General features: G+C 35.5%; 1 protein-coding gene across 11 annotated transcripts in view; it reads right to left on the bottom strand.

The window, feature by feature from the left end:
* The window catches only part of RGS7 (regulator of G protein signaling 7), a 242747-nt gene that overhangs the window by 94521 nt on the left and 131901 nt on the right, over positions 1–16325 (bottom strand). For all 11 annotated transcript variants that reach the window (XR_006013825.1, XM_042014398.1, XM_042014403.1 and 8 more), the window contains exon 3: positions 8443–8493. Coding sequence is in view for 10 of the 11 variants with exons in the window: in XM_042014398.1 (XP_041870332.1) it covers positions 8443–8493 (51 nt within the window). In the remaining variant the exon portion in view is untranslated. The remainder of the gene's footprint in view (positions 1–8442; positions 8494–16325) is intronic.

Raw genomic sequence — 16325 nt, 5'->3', positions numbered from 1 at the left:
TTATGCCAGTGTGAATTGGGAATTAGTAAATGTTCTTCCTCTTAAACCTCCAAAACTTGGTATGGTCCCAAAGGTTCAGAAGGAAGCTGTCAAACAGTAAGAAAACCATAAAATTTCCTAGTAACTTTAGTAGAAATGAGATAAAATATTTTATTAAGAAGGTCATTATAATTCAATTTATGCAATTAAATAATTAGCTTTATTTCTAAATGTTATCAGAGTTCTCCCTAAAAGAGCATAATTTTTCTTGGAGTCCTCATTTGTGCTTTCATCCTCAGCTAAGTCAATATATGTTTGTTGTTATTAACAGTCAGTAACATAATAGTCTCTGACCATACTGCTACTTGTTTAAAGAGTTGCAATACAAGCAGACAGGATGGGGAACAGATGATATTTTCAAATCAGCAGGATTTGGGATCTGAAGCCTGTTATTTTTAAAATCTGATGCATCAATAAGGAGTTAATATAGCCTTTACCTATATTTGCCTTATGCTAAAATATTTCTTCCATATTCTGAGTGGCAACATCAAGGAAAAGATATAGGTACAACACCCAGAAGGAAATACACACTTTAGGAAGACTAAGTTCCTTAGAAAAACAATGTGGAGAATTTTCGAAGAAAACTAAGGAAAAATGCCTGATTTGGGATTTCATTCTAAAAACTGATTATAAAGCTTTTCAGACCTTATAAATCACTGAGGAGAAGCAAGTATGACTTTTCAATAGCTCATCTTATCTATAGATTTATGACAAAGCTGTGTACTTTGACATAACTTCATGGGTAAAGATTTCAATTGTGCAATTTAGATTTAAGGCCTAACTTGTTCTGTGACAGAATTAAAATCTTCCTTCAAATGGTGCAACAGAGCATCTGAAGTCCTTTCCAATGAAATTACTTAAAGATTAATGACGTTTCAGCTTCTATTATCTTGATCAGGTAACAGTTTTAACATTAAGCTGTTATCTCAGTAGGCTTGTTCAGACATATTTTTTTAATCAGTATTTTTTATTCTAGTCAATACTTTTTCTTCCTTTTCTCTCAATAAGACTCTGAGACCTCAGTGAAATAAAGCCCATGCTGCCTACTGAATTGTAAAGAATATGCTGATTGTTGGTTTGTTTCAATTTTTCAAATCTAACTGGATATCAGACACATTTTATAAACTAGATTTTGGATTTTAGCCTGAGATGTAGCTTAAAGGCCATGTTACACCTAATACTATTTTAAAAGGCACCTAGTTAAATCTTGTTTCATTGGAGTTAAAAATACAACTTCCAACTTTGTGCAGAGGTTGGAATTTCACCTTTAATGGTTAAAACAAAGGATGAAGGAGTGAATGTCATGTGAAGGTATTATACTTAATAGTGAAAATAATTCTGAGTAGAATCTGGAGAATTTGATATTAAAGGCAGTAATTATTTCCTATTAAAATAAATATCTTTGAAGTCATCCCCATGGAACCAGAATTAGTATTAAGAAAAACTAAATTTAAAAACTCAGTTGGTGCCTTGTTTTTAGCCAGAGAGAAGGAACCATCAATAGAGTTCTGTTTTATACAGAAAATGTGTATGTCACACAAGTTATATTTGAATCATAGAATTATAGTATGGTTTGGGTAGGAAGAGACCTAAATTTCATCTAGTTCCAACCCTGCTGACATGGTCAGGGACACCTCTCAGTAGGTATAGTGGCTCAAAGCCTAATAAGAACCAAAAGAGATCTATTTTGAGTCAGTATGCTATTGACAATATCAAACAGGTTGCTGACAGCAACAACTTTACAGAACACATGCATTTTGTCATACCAGTACCTAGTACTATCATTTTATTTTTACAACCATTTTATTGTACAAAAAATTATGCTAGACAGCAGCAAATTCCATACTTGTCTTCTTTACCCATTACTCCAAGATGGACATTTATTTATAAATTAAGCAGACACAACTCATTTATATTTCCCAGGTAACCAAAACGTTTATAAAATTTCTTAATAGCTAGAGTGAAAAAACAGAAACTATTTTTTATGAAATCTTGCAAAATAATGCCTCCTCAAGGCAATAACAAATTTTATTTAGACATGCTTAGCATGATGGAACAGTTGTAGTAGTTTGACCTATTTGCCTGTGTGAAGGAAGAACTTTGTAACTAATACCATGATAACGTACTTTGCATCATGACACTGATAGCATACTTCGCATCAATACCAGTCACAAACTTTGTATCTTCCCTATAAATGTAAAAAAATTTTCATTTTTAACCAGATGCCACACTACCAAAAAGATCAGAAGAAATGACTGCTCCTTCAAAGAAAATTGAAAATGAGTACAGATGTAGCCTACCACCTATCTACAAGAGAGGAAATAAAATGGCCAAACTAGGAACATATTAATCACTTTCAAGAGTGACTACAGGGAAATGAGACTGTTCAAAGAGTACTGGCACATTTGTAGAAAAACAGCTCACTCCAGGTGGCCCTGCAGGTCTCTGTGCTCTTCGAAAACACTCCTAACACACACAGTCTATACAGGATAATAGATTATACTAATCTGGAAGAAGCTTCAGTGGAAAAAACATGAAATCCATTAAATCTGATACATCCTGTCACAATTGAATTGCAGTCAGTACACCTCTGTTCACCATTTACAAAATCTCTCTAAAGGCTTTGGGCAAATAAAACAGCCTCTTCACATGAACATTTAGCATTGCACTCCTGGAACCTCAAGAGTGGCTAGAAGCCCAATGATTACCACACACAGGTAAGTACCACCTATGCTGCATGTAATTACAGGAAACCTGACCCACACATTTTTTGCATGAGTATCGCAATGTTACTATTTTTAAAAAAGTGTCTGTAAATTCTGATATTTTCCATTCTCAAACAGAACTTTGTTTTACTTTCTTTTTGTTCATCTGAGATAAAAGTCATTATTCCATTGAAATGTTACAGGATCTGACAAGCTCAGATCAAATTCACCCAGTAGAAGTAAGCTGGGAAGTTAGTTACACTAGAATTGACAAAGGCTCATGAGGTTTGCTATCAAATAAAATGTGCCAGAATTTCTATTAGGTATATGAAAAATTACAGTGTCTAGTGTCCCTGGTTTCCCAACATGAGGGGTATGGTATGTGTGCAGGCAATATAAATTATTTTATTTCGGTTTTGGGTTGCTGGTTTTTTTTAAGATTATAAAGGGGAACATTCTACTCTTCTTGCACTTCCCCAAGTTTAGATTAATGCAGAGACTGCAAAGATAAGCATGACCTTTTCATTCCCTTCTTTATTTCTTCTCATAAGAGACTCTTTTCTCTGTTAGCAATCTCTGGAAGTACCTCCCTAGTGCAGTTCCCTAGTGCTGTTTCCCAAATGGCAATTGTTTAGAACATCTTGTCTGGCTCCTGCTCTTTGCTGCTACCTTTCTGCATATAATTGGGGAAAGGGAAAACAGGGAACTGAACAATTTTTCAAGTAAACTTTCATAAGCTCAAATAAAAATCCTAACATTTTTCTTTTAACTCTTTCAAGCAAGTCCTGTGTATTATCAAGGTCATTATTAGTATAGCAGCTGCTGGAGAGAGATTTGAGTACAAAGCAAAGGAGGGAAAACTGGAACAAGCATAAACAGATGTTGTGCTACTGAGCCCTCCCTTTTTCTTTCACTGGATCAGTGACCACAGTTTTCATGGATGCTAATAGGCATCTAGTTACAAATTAGTTGCGCCAGTTAAGTGAAAAGACCATAAATGGTGAGAACTGAAACTGAAAAATCACAGGAGGATGTAAATACCAAGGTAGTCTTTTTTCATTATAAAAGTAGATCTAGTCATATATATTTTTGGCTTTAATGTAATTCCTGATGTCTAAGTGCAGTACCAAACTACTTCAACAGACCGCCTAAATGAGCTGGAGCAGGGCAATGTGAGTGTCGAGGTCAAGCGTTCTAGAGTGGCTGCAGTGTCTCTGCTGGGGCAATCATCCGAATAAAGTGACTCCAGCCAAATTCAGCTGCTTTGCAGCTGTGAGAAAAATAAATAAGCAACACTCAGGAATAAAGGTACTGTAAAGGAACATGAGGATGATGTCTAAATACATTATCTACTCTTATTATCTACTTTTCTGACACATCTAGAAGAAAATTATTCAAGGGATGACTTGAAGATGAAATCAGCGTTTGTGAATAACACACATTTCATTGTGAAGAGACTGGAAAACTCATACTGTTCTTTTTCCTTCAGGAGACAACAGCATGATTTACTATTAGCATGTTGAATATTACGGAACAGAGAAATCAAGTGTTTGCCAAAAGGGCATCGAAGAAATCAGTGCAAGAACCAAGTACAGGATTAGTCTCTTGGCAATTTGAGCTGCAACCTTTAAATCAGCTCATCTGTCCTTTTTGTTCTATTTTTTCCACTAAGGATTAAAAGAACTTCAGTTGCTGGTGTGGTCATTCTGGTGCATTTCACATCATTAATGATCACTTTGAAAAAGAAAACACAACGTAGAAAAACAAAGTAGATTTTCCACATTAAGAGTAATTGGCAACATCAGTGAAGAGTCAGCACTCACCCTGTAATGGTCAATTCAACAACACATGTCTAAGTGCCAAACCACAAGCCCTTACAATTCTGTAAACTCAGTTAATTGCTTCTTTTCAGGTTGAGATCATGCTTACATTTATTCCTGAATAAAACTTCGCCATTAAAATTAACTTGGACGATTCCTGTTCCTTAAAATTTTACAGATGAGTTGTAGGCTGAAATACAAATATTTTTTAAGTACATATTGAAAAGCAAACAATGTAACAGCAACTGTACCTTGCATTGTACACAGCTATTCTGGGCACAAGCTCTGCTCCACTGAAATAACTTCAAATCTGGTACAATTTAGCAGAATCCACCTAGCATCTCCAGTTTATTTTCTTGATGGAGATCTACTGCAGCAAGCCAAAATCTTTCAAATATTCCACTGAAAATTATTTTCCATTTATGAAAAATCTGCATGGTTTTATTGACTGGCAGTTTACAAGTTCCAGCTTGTTACTATTTTTTACTGGAAATTGCTGTTTCCAGGTGAGAGCTTTACACTTGCTAACACATTGAAGCAAATGTTGCTGTCAGGCCTTCTTCTACCTTTGGTTCTCCCACTATCCATAGAGCTGCCTACTTCATTTCCACTTAAATGGTATTGGAGCTGTATTCCCTATGCAAAGCAAGGGAAAAAACTACACTAAAAAATATTACTTTTTTATATATAAAGTATGGCAGCATCAGTAGCATTACTTTCTCCTTACTAGTTCTGTGTTTTATTAAAGAACAAGTTGACTGAAGGAGTTAGGTGTTTTCACCCTGGAGAACAAGGCTCGGAATGGGACCTCATCACAGTTTTCCAGTACTTAGAGGACAGAGATTATCTTCACAGGGAGCCACACTGAGAGGATAAAGGGCAATGGGTACAAGTTGCATGGAGAGAGGTTTCATCTATTCAAATTTTTTACAGTGAGAACAAATAATCACTGGATGAGGCGGAGTTCCCATCAGTGGCGGTATCCAAGATGAGACAGGACAGAGTGCTAGGTAATCTCCCCCAGGTTTGCCTCTCCATGAAAGTTGGACCACATGGTCTTCTGAGGTCCCTTCTAATCTGAGGCCCCTTCTGTGAATCTGTCTACTTAAATCGCAATTTACCTGCCTTGCTTGCATGAGTATTTGCACAGCACTTGTAGATGAGTTGTGCAAATAGTCCTTACATTTTTCTGGACAGAATAGAATATATCTTAAAATATGAAATCCAAGGTCTACTTTATGTTGTTCTTCTAGGTATGTGGCTGATATCAGATTTAGACAGAGATGATAATTTTCAGTGCAAACTGAGGCATTATTTATTTCTGCATCACAAAACTGCATAGCTTCACAAGTGATTTGTAACAGGACCCTACAGGGAGTTTTAAAAGACAACCAGGTTAAACTCTGACACACTGGTTAAAAGCAGTCAGAGGACACTGGAAATCCAAATTACGGTGACAACATATTGCAGAAATTTAGGTCTTTTCCACATGGGGTTCTAGATTGACTTGTCCAGAACGGAAACGAAAAGCCACACACTTATGAATTTTGAAAAAACAGAACATTTTCAGAAGTTCTGTCATGTGAAAAGCTCTTGCTCACCATCTCTCAAGTTCACTGTCACGTGGCAATTCTGATCATTACCCAAAGGAAGCATTTAGGGCTATTTGTTTTCTGAAGATCTGAATTTAACCAGTTCCAGATAGCTGACTTTGGACTAGGACCAATATACATAAGACGTTTTTGCCATTGTGGACAGTTTTTTCCATCCATGTAATCTGAGAGGATAAAACCCAGTTTCAGCTAAATTACTGTGGTGTTTTGGTTACATATGTTAGTAGTTTGTGTGTTTGTTTAATTTTAATTGGAGATGAACATAAGGAACAAGGAGACTTGGTTTCTGTTTAGCACAAGCTTTTCCTATTCCAAATTTTGCAACAAGCAGGTAATCTGAATGACAGCCTATTCTAGTATTGCAGTTCTGGTTTGACAAATAAAGGTTAAGCTTCCACATCAAATAAATACAAAAATAGTAAATACAAATAGGTGAGTGTTTTGTAGCCAACAACTGAGAAATGCAATATCACACTTAGGTCTCTTGAAACCTGCACATTACCTTCAGGAAGCAAACATACAGCACTGTTCAAAGTTAGTTAAAAATGCAGTTATCTCTTTAATGTAACATGCCAATACATTGTGAACTGACTACTTCCAAATATCAAATTACATATTGATAGTTCCTTGTTGCTCAAGTCGCAGTTTTAGATACAGTGATTTTGCTTTTTGCCGTGATCATACTTTGATTTGTATTTGTAATTTTACAGAAAGACACATTTAAAAATAAAGACAAAAATAACTCCCAAAAACCTAAAAAAAAAAGCCTGAAACAAAGCAAAGGAAAAAAGCATTTTTGATCATTTTTAAAGAGGGAAGATTATCTTTCCTCTAAACAAAAGAAAATGGGAACTTCCACAGAATATTTTATTTCTACAATTCAGCATTTTCTACTAGAAATCATTCCTTTACAGAAAATTTCTGATCAGGTAACTAGATTCCAGTCAATCAAGGAAATAAATAATAGCTAAATGCAATAACCTGAATTACCAAAATATGGGTATGGATCTAATATCGACACCCAACTGAGATGGACAAAGACTCTCTAATGGTTTAGAGTTAGAAAGTGTATGTTTATTCCAGCGCCGGGCAGCTGCATGGGTAGCTCCCTGATAAGCAGTGCAAAGTTACAAGCCAATACAAAGTCTATTTATCTACAAAAGTTATGAATATCCAAAATACAAATGCATATGTATAACATTGATACCTCCCATTCTCCACTTCGTATGGAATTTAGCTTAAATGTCATTAAGCATGCATGGTATGCTCCCTGAATTGGGTCGGTGGTCTCGAAGATGAGGTAAAAGTGGTCTTCCTCGATCTGACCTTTCTGCCTCCCTGGGTTTTGACAAATTACTTTTGGTGACCTTCCAGTTCCTCTTTGTGGGACTTATGAATAGGTTCTCAGATGGGGAGGAAATTGATAATTGTTTACGTTCCCTAGATCTACTTATCAATGTTTCTGTCTCTCATTCTAAGCACAGCTAAACAAATATAAAAGTGACAGGTAATCAGTTATTTAGTAATCAGTTACTCGCATCTTGAAAACTCATTTCAGGTCCAGCTCTTCTTTACTAACTATTAACTTTTAATTAATTCTAGCTGGGCCTAAGCTCACTTCTATTTTAACTAAATTCAGCGCAGCTAACCTTCTAACTAAATCTTTATGTTTCTTTTAAAATCTGTATTTCAAACCAAACTGTGTTTCCTGCTAGCCACACAACAAACCAGTGGCAGAGTTTGGAACCAAACCCTTACTTCCATGTCCCAATCCAGCTGATCAAGCAATGAACTGTTCTTCCTCATGTGACTGATTTTATTTGCATTTCACTTTCCATTTAAGATGCTATGAAAGTGTCCAAATTTAAGATTAGCTTTTAGTAACAGTACAAGAATGTATTTTAGTAGTTCTATTTATTTTTTATATATTGAAAGATTCTGTAAGAAAACAGCATGTATTTAACAAACTATTTAGCATAACACTGAATAAATTCCTCATGGACTCAAACACATTTTCTACCAAAGAACTACCATTATCATTGTTGTCCATCAAATTGTTTCCTGTTACCTGCAGCAATCAAAGGGATAGTCAAAATCCTCAGATTCTTAGCAAAGGTTTCTAAGATTTGATGTCTGTTTTGCTATTGAAATTATACTGGTCAAATGCTGTCTTGTCACTCCCGCTGCAGCAGAAAACAAAGTCAGGTCCAATAATTTAAAAAAAAACAAACTAGAATTTGAAGACATGAAAACAAAAGAAATTACCTGGGTCTTCTATCGATAAATTCTTCGTTAACCATTGAACAATATCTGAACCTAGGAGCAAAAGAAAAGGCATTTATAGATTAGTAAATTTTCTCTCCCTATTCTTCAGATCCCTGAGGCAATTCATATTGTTCTTCCATGGAAGAGATCTACATTTTTTGCTCAGTTTGTCTAGAAAAAAAACCCACTGGCCATTCTATTTTAGTTTAGTTTCTTTTTTTAGCTTTGTTTTAGCAGTGAAACACAGCACTTTTTTCTTCAGGCAAGACTTATAAAACGTAATAGAAGTGCATTAAATGCGCAGTAGTAGTCTGCATTTTAAAAATAACACTACTTCGAAATTTACATAGAAAAACATTTTATTAACCTATGTTTCCCCCCCTTAAAAATTAGTTTACCAGTAAAAGCATATTCAGTTACCTACATATGGACTACCAATGGATCAAATTCCACCTCATGGCTAAGCTCTCAACAAAATTCATTTTTCCCTCAGTGGTAAAGTGCTTTCCTTACCACTCCAGTCACCCTTGCTCTCCATCCCTTCATTTACTGCATATCCTTTTCTTTCTATTTAATTTCCTGCCTTGTTTTAAGGTCATGTGCTATTGCCCACCTCTTAACACCTTTGACACCAGGTTTCTTCCTGCCTTTTACACTGAGTATCCTTCCAACCTCACCTCCTAATTCCTAACCCCTCTGCTCCTCTTGGGCATGCACTTCTATCAACTGCACTTCTATCACACTTTGCAGTTCATGCCACAAGCTGAAGTCAGACTTGTTTTTCAGGCAGAAAGCTACAGTTGAACTTCACTCACTGTTAACATGATTTGCAAAATAAATTATGAAGCATTGCTGCGGACAAAAAACCCAAACCACAATCATGATTTAAGCAACTTGAAATAACCAAACTGGCTTAGAGGGAAAATGAGTGAAACACTAGGGGATGTTACATGCATGTTCTTCGTGGTCCATGATACCTCCAGTTCAGACAAGCAATGTAATAGAGGGAAACATCACATATTTCCTTATAGAGCCAATATTTAAGTTGCTCATCTATTTCCCATCAAGCATTATAAAAAAAAATCTTTGATAAACCTTAGATTTAAAACAATAATAAAAATTTATACAACTCACACAGATATAAACCAAATCAATAAAATCTCTTGAATGTACAATAATATATAACACTAGAATATGGAGCATATTTCCCTTGTTGCTCCCTAGATTCATATTTCTGCCTGTACTTTACATACTGCTTAATTTCCTTTGCTTATCTTAAGGCACTGAAAACAATATTTTAAAAAGGCATTTCAGAGACGGAAATTTACTTCTCCTTACAACTTTCATTTTATTACACTTAGTGAATAGCTCTATCATATATTTTACAAAGCCCCATTGATTATATCATAGCTTTCCCTGTGTGTATGCATTACTAAATTGATTACATAGCAGTGAAAATCTCTAGAGATTTAACAACCATGTCCAGAGGAGACATTTTCATTACTATGTTAAATGTCTAAATTTTGAAAGATATTAAACTGCAGTGGCACTGTTTCTCACAGCATTTATATGGCTTTATACCTCAAATGAGGCAATTTACCTTCGCATGCTGTTGGAGGTATACAAAATGTTAGAGAGAGATATTCCTACCCCAAAAATATTCTATTTTTATAAATACAACTTTAGTCCTTTTTTTATACATATGAAATTTACAAGGCTGACGCTGACAGAATTTTAGTTTAAGATGAAACTTCATAAGCCTCAATGACGCAGTTCCAAGCATAGCTATATTTTTCTGTCAGCTGACTAGAGAAGTTAGTCAGTCCTAAATATTTCCCTAAATCTTCAAAGATCAAAGATAAAAATTAGAAAAACAACATGACATTTTTGAATACTGATTTTTTACTTTGTCTTCTTTCAAATCTCTAAGGTACCCTATGGGAAGAAATCTTCTTTTCATCTCGCCTTCAAAAACTTCTTTCCTTTTTGCATCTTTTGAAAACTTTCTTACAGTGACATTCCTCAGTCCTGTATTCCTCAGTCCTCAGCTCCTGGCCTCACATTTGCATATACATGGTCTGCACATCACAGATTTCACCTCCATATGCTCCACTGTCTTTTGGCTTATTATTAATAAGAGTGGGAAATGGGCTTTCTTGAAAATGGCACCATCTGATTATGAAAGTTCATTGATGCTCTATTCACACTTTATCCTGAAGCCATTGCCCTGGCACTGGAAAGCCTGGACAGGAGTTTAAGCCAGCTATTGCATTTGAACACACTGATGATTTCAGATGCATGACTTTAATGACAGATGAATAAATACCAACATCAAATACTCTCCTTCTAGTGTGAAAGCTATTCAAGTAAAATCAACTTGCAAGTAATCTGTCATATCACAAGTGAGAAATGTATCAGTTCATATTTCTTTGGGAGATCTTGGGGCCAACTGTAGTCCTAAAAGTATAATAAAGGTATTAACTTGTAGAGCTTGCTGGGTGTTTTTTTAGCTACTGGTTTCAACATCTAATCAACAATATTGTTTCCCTTAATCGTTCCTGTGCCCTTTTCTAAGGTTTATTACTTATGCAAATGTGTTTCTAAAAGCAAAATCATTACTCTAATTTCTTATCTCAGGAAAAAAACCAAGGCAACAAAACAGGTGAAAACAGGAAAACAATACTTCCTGTCAGTGTAGCTTCGAAAAAAACTGACCAGTAAATTCATGTCAGTTTTAATACGCGACACTTCACATCTATAGGAATTATGATCCAAGACTATAAACATCATTATTTGTAAACAAGAACTAATACTTATAGGATGAAAAATCTTTAACCTTCAAACCTTATTCTGTCTTATCACCAGAAATCCAGCAAAAAGACAAACTAGTCAGATGATATAAATTTTGTGGAAACCACTACCTTGGTACTGGACTCACCTGAAAAGGAAAATTTTAGCAATCCAAAATAGAAAATGTTTGCTGCATCATATACTCAGTTTTTGCATACCATTTAATGTGTGATAACAATGACCCAGTTATAACATTGTCAAAGCAGATTCTCGAGTTCTCCAGGTCTCCCTGCCTCACTTCCACCAAGCAGCAAAAAAGGCAAATTGGCTATTAGATCTGCAAGGTCTGGAAGACTTCAGTCAAACTGCTGACTGAATTTTGAAATCCCAGAAAAACCTTCAATTGCCATGCCAATTTCTAAAGCAAATGAAACTGGACAAGGCAAAGTAATAATTTTTAATAATATCTTAAAACTAACATGAGCAGAAAACATTTGAAAAAATGGGGTTTTTTAGATATAGAGCCTGAAAGCCAACTGTGAGATTCCTTAAACACCAGCACCTATCCAGATAAAAGCAAAAAAATTCACAAGATCTTACTCAAGCCCAAAAATTATAAACTTTAATCTTCTTTAAAGAAATAGGCAAAAATATGTCTATGTTCATATACAAACAAAAAAGACTCAGTCATGTTCTTTGTAAAATGTACTTGCTGAAAATTCCACAAGTGGTTAATTTTAAATTAAATGGTCCAAAAACAGCAGTTGCTGAAGCTGTCACAGATCTTAAGAAAATACTTTTTGATGAAAGCATGCTGTCTGAACTCTGCAATACTAATTTCCAAGTCAAAGTCATAATGCCAAGGCAATGCGAAGGTTACCTTTCAGAGAAAATCACCTATTTTAAACAAGTCCTTACAGAGTACATTTCCAAAAGGTGCTGGTTCTGATCTATAGAAAATTTCACAGGAATTATAAATCAAATTTTTGCTATGCCTAGATGCAATGAGCCATGTAAGCCTTGATCTGTCAGAAAAAAGATATGATATTAGTACTGCAAAAGAGAAGCAAAATTCAAAATGCTCTATCTTTTTCAAAATTCAAAAATATATTTAGCAGAAGGAGAGACAGTTGCAAGAAAGCATATTTTATTAATCAGAATCACAAACAAAGAGAACACTGAGAAACTTAATGAGTTCTTACTTCATAAAGAGACAGGTTCAACCTTGCAAAGAAAATAGTCTTTTGCTGTTAATATCTCAGTTTAGTAACTAATACCTATTCTTCTTTTTACTTTTAGACCTCAGAGTATTTGCAGATGATGAAGAGGGAAGGTGACGCAGGAAGCCCCCCTGCACTGAGGATACCAAGAGAGAGGGTTTTGCTGTTGACAGTCAAGATTTTTGCCATCTGAACTTTCAAGGGCAATGTAACCCTCACGCTTATGTTTGCCCAGCACTTTGACATCTGGGCAGATGGGCCTGTTTGATGCCGAAAGGCAGGAGCAGATCATTCAGGTGCTGCCTCGAGGGAACCTCTTGGTCAGCTGGCTCAGCTTCAGAGCTTCATCACCACCTAGCCTTGAGAACCTAGAGAATTTTTTGCAGGGCAGCTCACAGTACAGAAAACTTAATAAACATGACTCTAGAAAGTATCAGTGTCTAAATTTAAGACAAGACTATTACTAAATTACTAAGGAAATAGTACTGTATTTCCACTGTTTCTCTTTATTTTTTATATTGAGAAAGGAGGGTATTGGATCATTTTAACTTTTGTCTCCAACACCATCACTTCATGGAAATTAAAGTTAGTCACTGATATACTCTTCAAAATCCTTGGCCATGACTGAAAAAAGATATAAGGTGCAATTTCATTTCTCACCACTAATTCAGATATTGGAAACACAGAAAGTGGATTAGATAAACAGGGAGATTGTAAAAGCCAGCGGTCTCTCAGGTTTTCAGCACTAGCTGTTTTCAAACAAAAATTGCTGTCTAACGGAGAGTAGGACTCTACAAGGAAGGGCTTTCACTGGTGAGAGGGACAAAAATGATCTGCATTCTCCTTGAAGTTTTCACAGTCACAAACCATAGCATTTGTTGCCACAGATATATCAGCATGGATATTTTACAGTTTCTTTTCTTTATCTGAGAAGCACAGTTTGTGTATGAATTCTTCATGCATATATCTGAAAGAAATCAATTACCATATAGTTACAGGCAGAAGGGCAGAGGGAAGAAAAACAATGGCTATACTATATATGGGTTAAATTATGGAAAAATACATTATTATCCAGTACCCATACTGGATTTTTCAGATTAATTTTTCCCTATGTCTATTACAGCTGAGCAAAGAGAGGCTTTGCATCACTTGATTGCTGTGTCCACAGAAAGGTAAAAGAAGGATGCAGGGACCCCTCTCTGAGGCTGGGGTTGCAAAAGTGCTTGAAGGAACATAATCCCCATAAATTATTTCCACCCTGTGTTTTTAGCTAATAGGTTTTTTCTTTCTTTTCTGTATTCTTTTGGATTAATGTAAAATAGATTTATAGGTTTAAGTTGGTACAATTTTTTATCATGAGTGGCAACAGAGCTGACACTGTGATAATTTTAATACCCTGCTGATTGCACTTACATATTTAATTTCCTGACCTTTACTATTTAAGTTGGTTGACTTTTTAAAATAAAAAACATCGAGTGCAATTTGATTAAAGAAATTATTTACATCTCAACTTCCACACGTATTTCTGCTACTTGCTTTTAAGAATTACTGATGAAAACAAATGCAGAAACTTACTCTTTTGACTTCTTATAATTGGGGGTGGACCATGCATTTGTTTGAGTTCTGTTAAACTTCAAGGAAGCTTGTACCCAGATGCAAATTTTAAAATGTCATCTGAATAATACTGACTGTACAGAGAATATGAGATATTTTAATGAAACTATTCAAGCACAAAATTACAGTTTTCTAGTTTTGAAACAATATAAGCTGAAATATACTTTTTTCCAAAGTGAAGGTAGATACAGGAATTTGAAGAAATAAAACCCTCAAAGGAATCATCCTACTGCTTTTGAGTTGGACTCTTTCATTCTCAGCTGTAATTCAGAAATACTCAAGCCTAGAAGGGCAGAACGGATCCATAATTCTGGCTAGCCTAACCTTGTGAAGAACAACGTGTTTCTTGATACTGTTATGACTTTCTGCTTCAGACAGGAAAATTCATCTACATTCATATTGTGAAAGAGCTAATAAAGAATGCGAAAATCTCTTCCACTTCCATACCTATATGAAATAAATCAGTGGTGCTGACCAACAAATTCCAGTAATGTAAACGCTTCAGTCACACTCTGTGTCATAACCAAGCCTCAGAGCAGAAATCCAGTTCATAAACACTAAAAGGATAATTAAATATGGCTGTGTATCTGTGCCACTCTTTATTCTAAAAGTGTCAATCCACACAGGTCCCTATCTCCTCCAGCAAAAGGAATTGCTGCTTCATTCCAGCAACATTTATCTCTAAAGTTTCCCAAAAGACATCCTCTACTTAGATCTCTTCCACAGCCACAAATGACACTAGCCATGCATAATTGGCAATATGCCAGTAACCACAGATGAAACTCCTGTAATCCCAAGGCTCTTATCCTAAGCACTAGAGTTTAGCATCTTGCTGAAGAACATTGCTCCACACTAAACATTTGCAAGACAAGAGTGTTGCTGTTTAGAAAAACTAAGTAGCATGAAAGCCCTGTACAGCCTGTCTACTGCAAAGGAATTTTTATCCTTTCCTTCAAAATGATGTAAAACCTTGTGATCTTGATGAACAAGAATAGAGTATCAGTGTGCACATGACATGTAAAATCTTAAAAGATTCCTCTATGTAAAAAATATTTGTGGGGGGAAAAGCCCATAAAATATAAGCAGAATTTTGAACACCATAAAAAAACCCTGAAGAAATTTCATTTATGATAAATCCTCACCTCCAAATAAAAAAGAAAAACAAAACAAAAACCAAACAACCAACCAAAACCAGAAAAAAAAAATCACACTTAGTTTTTAACAACTGTATGCTTTCTTCAAGGAAAACTTCTAAAGACTGAGATAAACAAGGAGGCCAGGAGACTTACTAGTGAGACCTACTTGATTTCCTGTTCATCAGAAATCTTAAATAATGGCAAAAGAAGATAAGAAGCTAAGTGACTTCCAACTTTTCTCATCATGATGTGCCATCCTTCTTCTCTCAGTCAACTCCTTTCCTTACCTTTCAAACACCTGCAGACACATTTGGGTACTATTAAGAGAGAAACAGCCAAGAATTCAGCTACTCATCATGTCTTCCATCTATCATTACCTTTGGGAACTCAAGATAAATCACATCCTCCAAAACAATTCTGGATCCAATGCCAAGTGGAGAGCAGGAAGCCTCCAAACAGCAAGCACAATGGTGTCCATGCTCTTCACAGCACCAGCGTGTACTGTGTAAATCAACCGGCAATGAGGCTGTTCTGCAATATCAATGCCCCAAATTGTAGGTGAGTGCCTAGTCACTAACTTAAAGAAAATATTTTTCTATCTCTCTCTGTCATTATGTAATTTCTTTTTAAAATAATGAGAAACTCCACATGGAAGAGAACAGTTTCTACTGTCTGCTAATTACATTCTCTAAATAATGAGGCAGCTTAGTCCAAATTTCTGCTCAGACACAGGCAGTTTCAAGGCATTTGAACCTGAGTGTCTCCACCTCAATCTTTAGGCATTCTGGTTGGGGCATTCTGGTTGTGGCCCCTTGTAGGAACCCAGAGTGCCGAGAATATTTCTCTGACTGTTTTTAAGGGTTTTTACCCCCCTGGACAACACTGGTATAGCTTTAAACCTTGGAAAAAATTACCAACAGTCAGACAACAACTAGAAAATACAGTGGTATGAATTAGGTGATAGACTACTATGTAAGATTGTCATAGGGTGAAAAATTTAGAGGTTTTAGGCGTCTCTTTATAGTAAATATATAAGAGTAAAAAATATCAAAATGGAGGATTGTTGTTGTTCTCTAGACCTTTTTCTCCTTCTTCTATTACTCCATATTTTGCAGTAAAAGTA

This window comes from Corvus kubaryi, unplaced genomic scaffold, assembly GCF_017639235.1.
Source record: "Corvus kubaryi isolate FWS band 111438036 unplaced genomic scaffold, C.kubaryi_AGA036_p1.0 split1-73, whole genome shotgun sequence".
NCBI lineage: Eukaryota > Metazoa > Chordata > Aves > Passeriformes > Corvidae > Corvus > Corvus kubaryi.
Note: the sequence above shows the minus strand (reverse complement) of the source record. Positions and strands in the feature narration are given on the sequence as shown.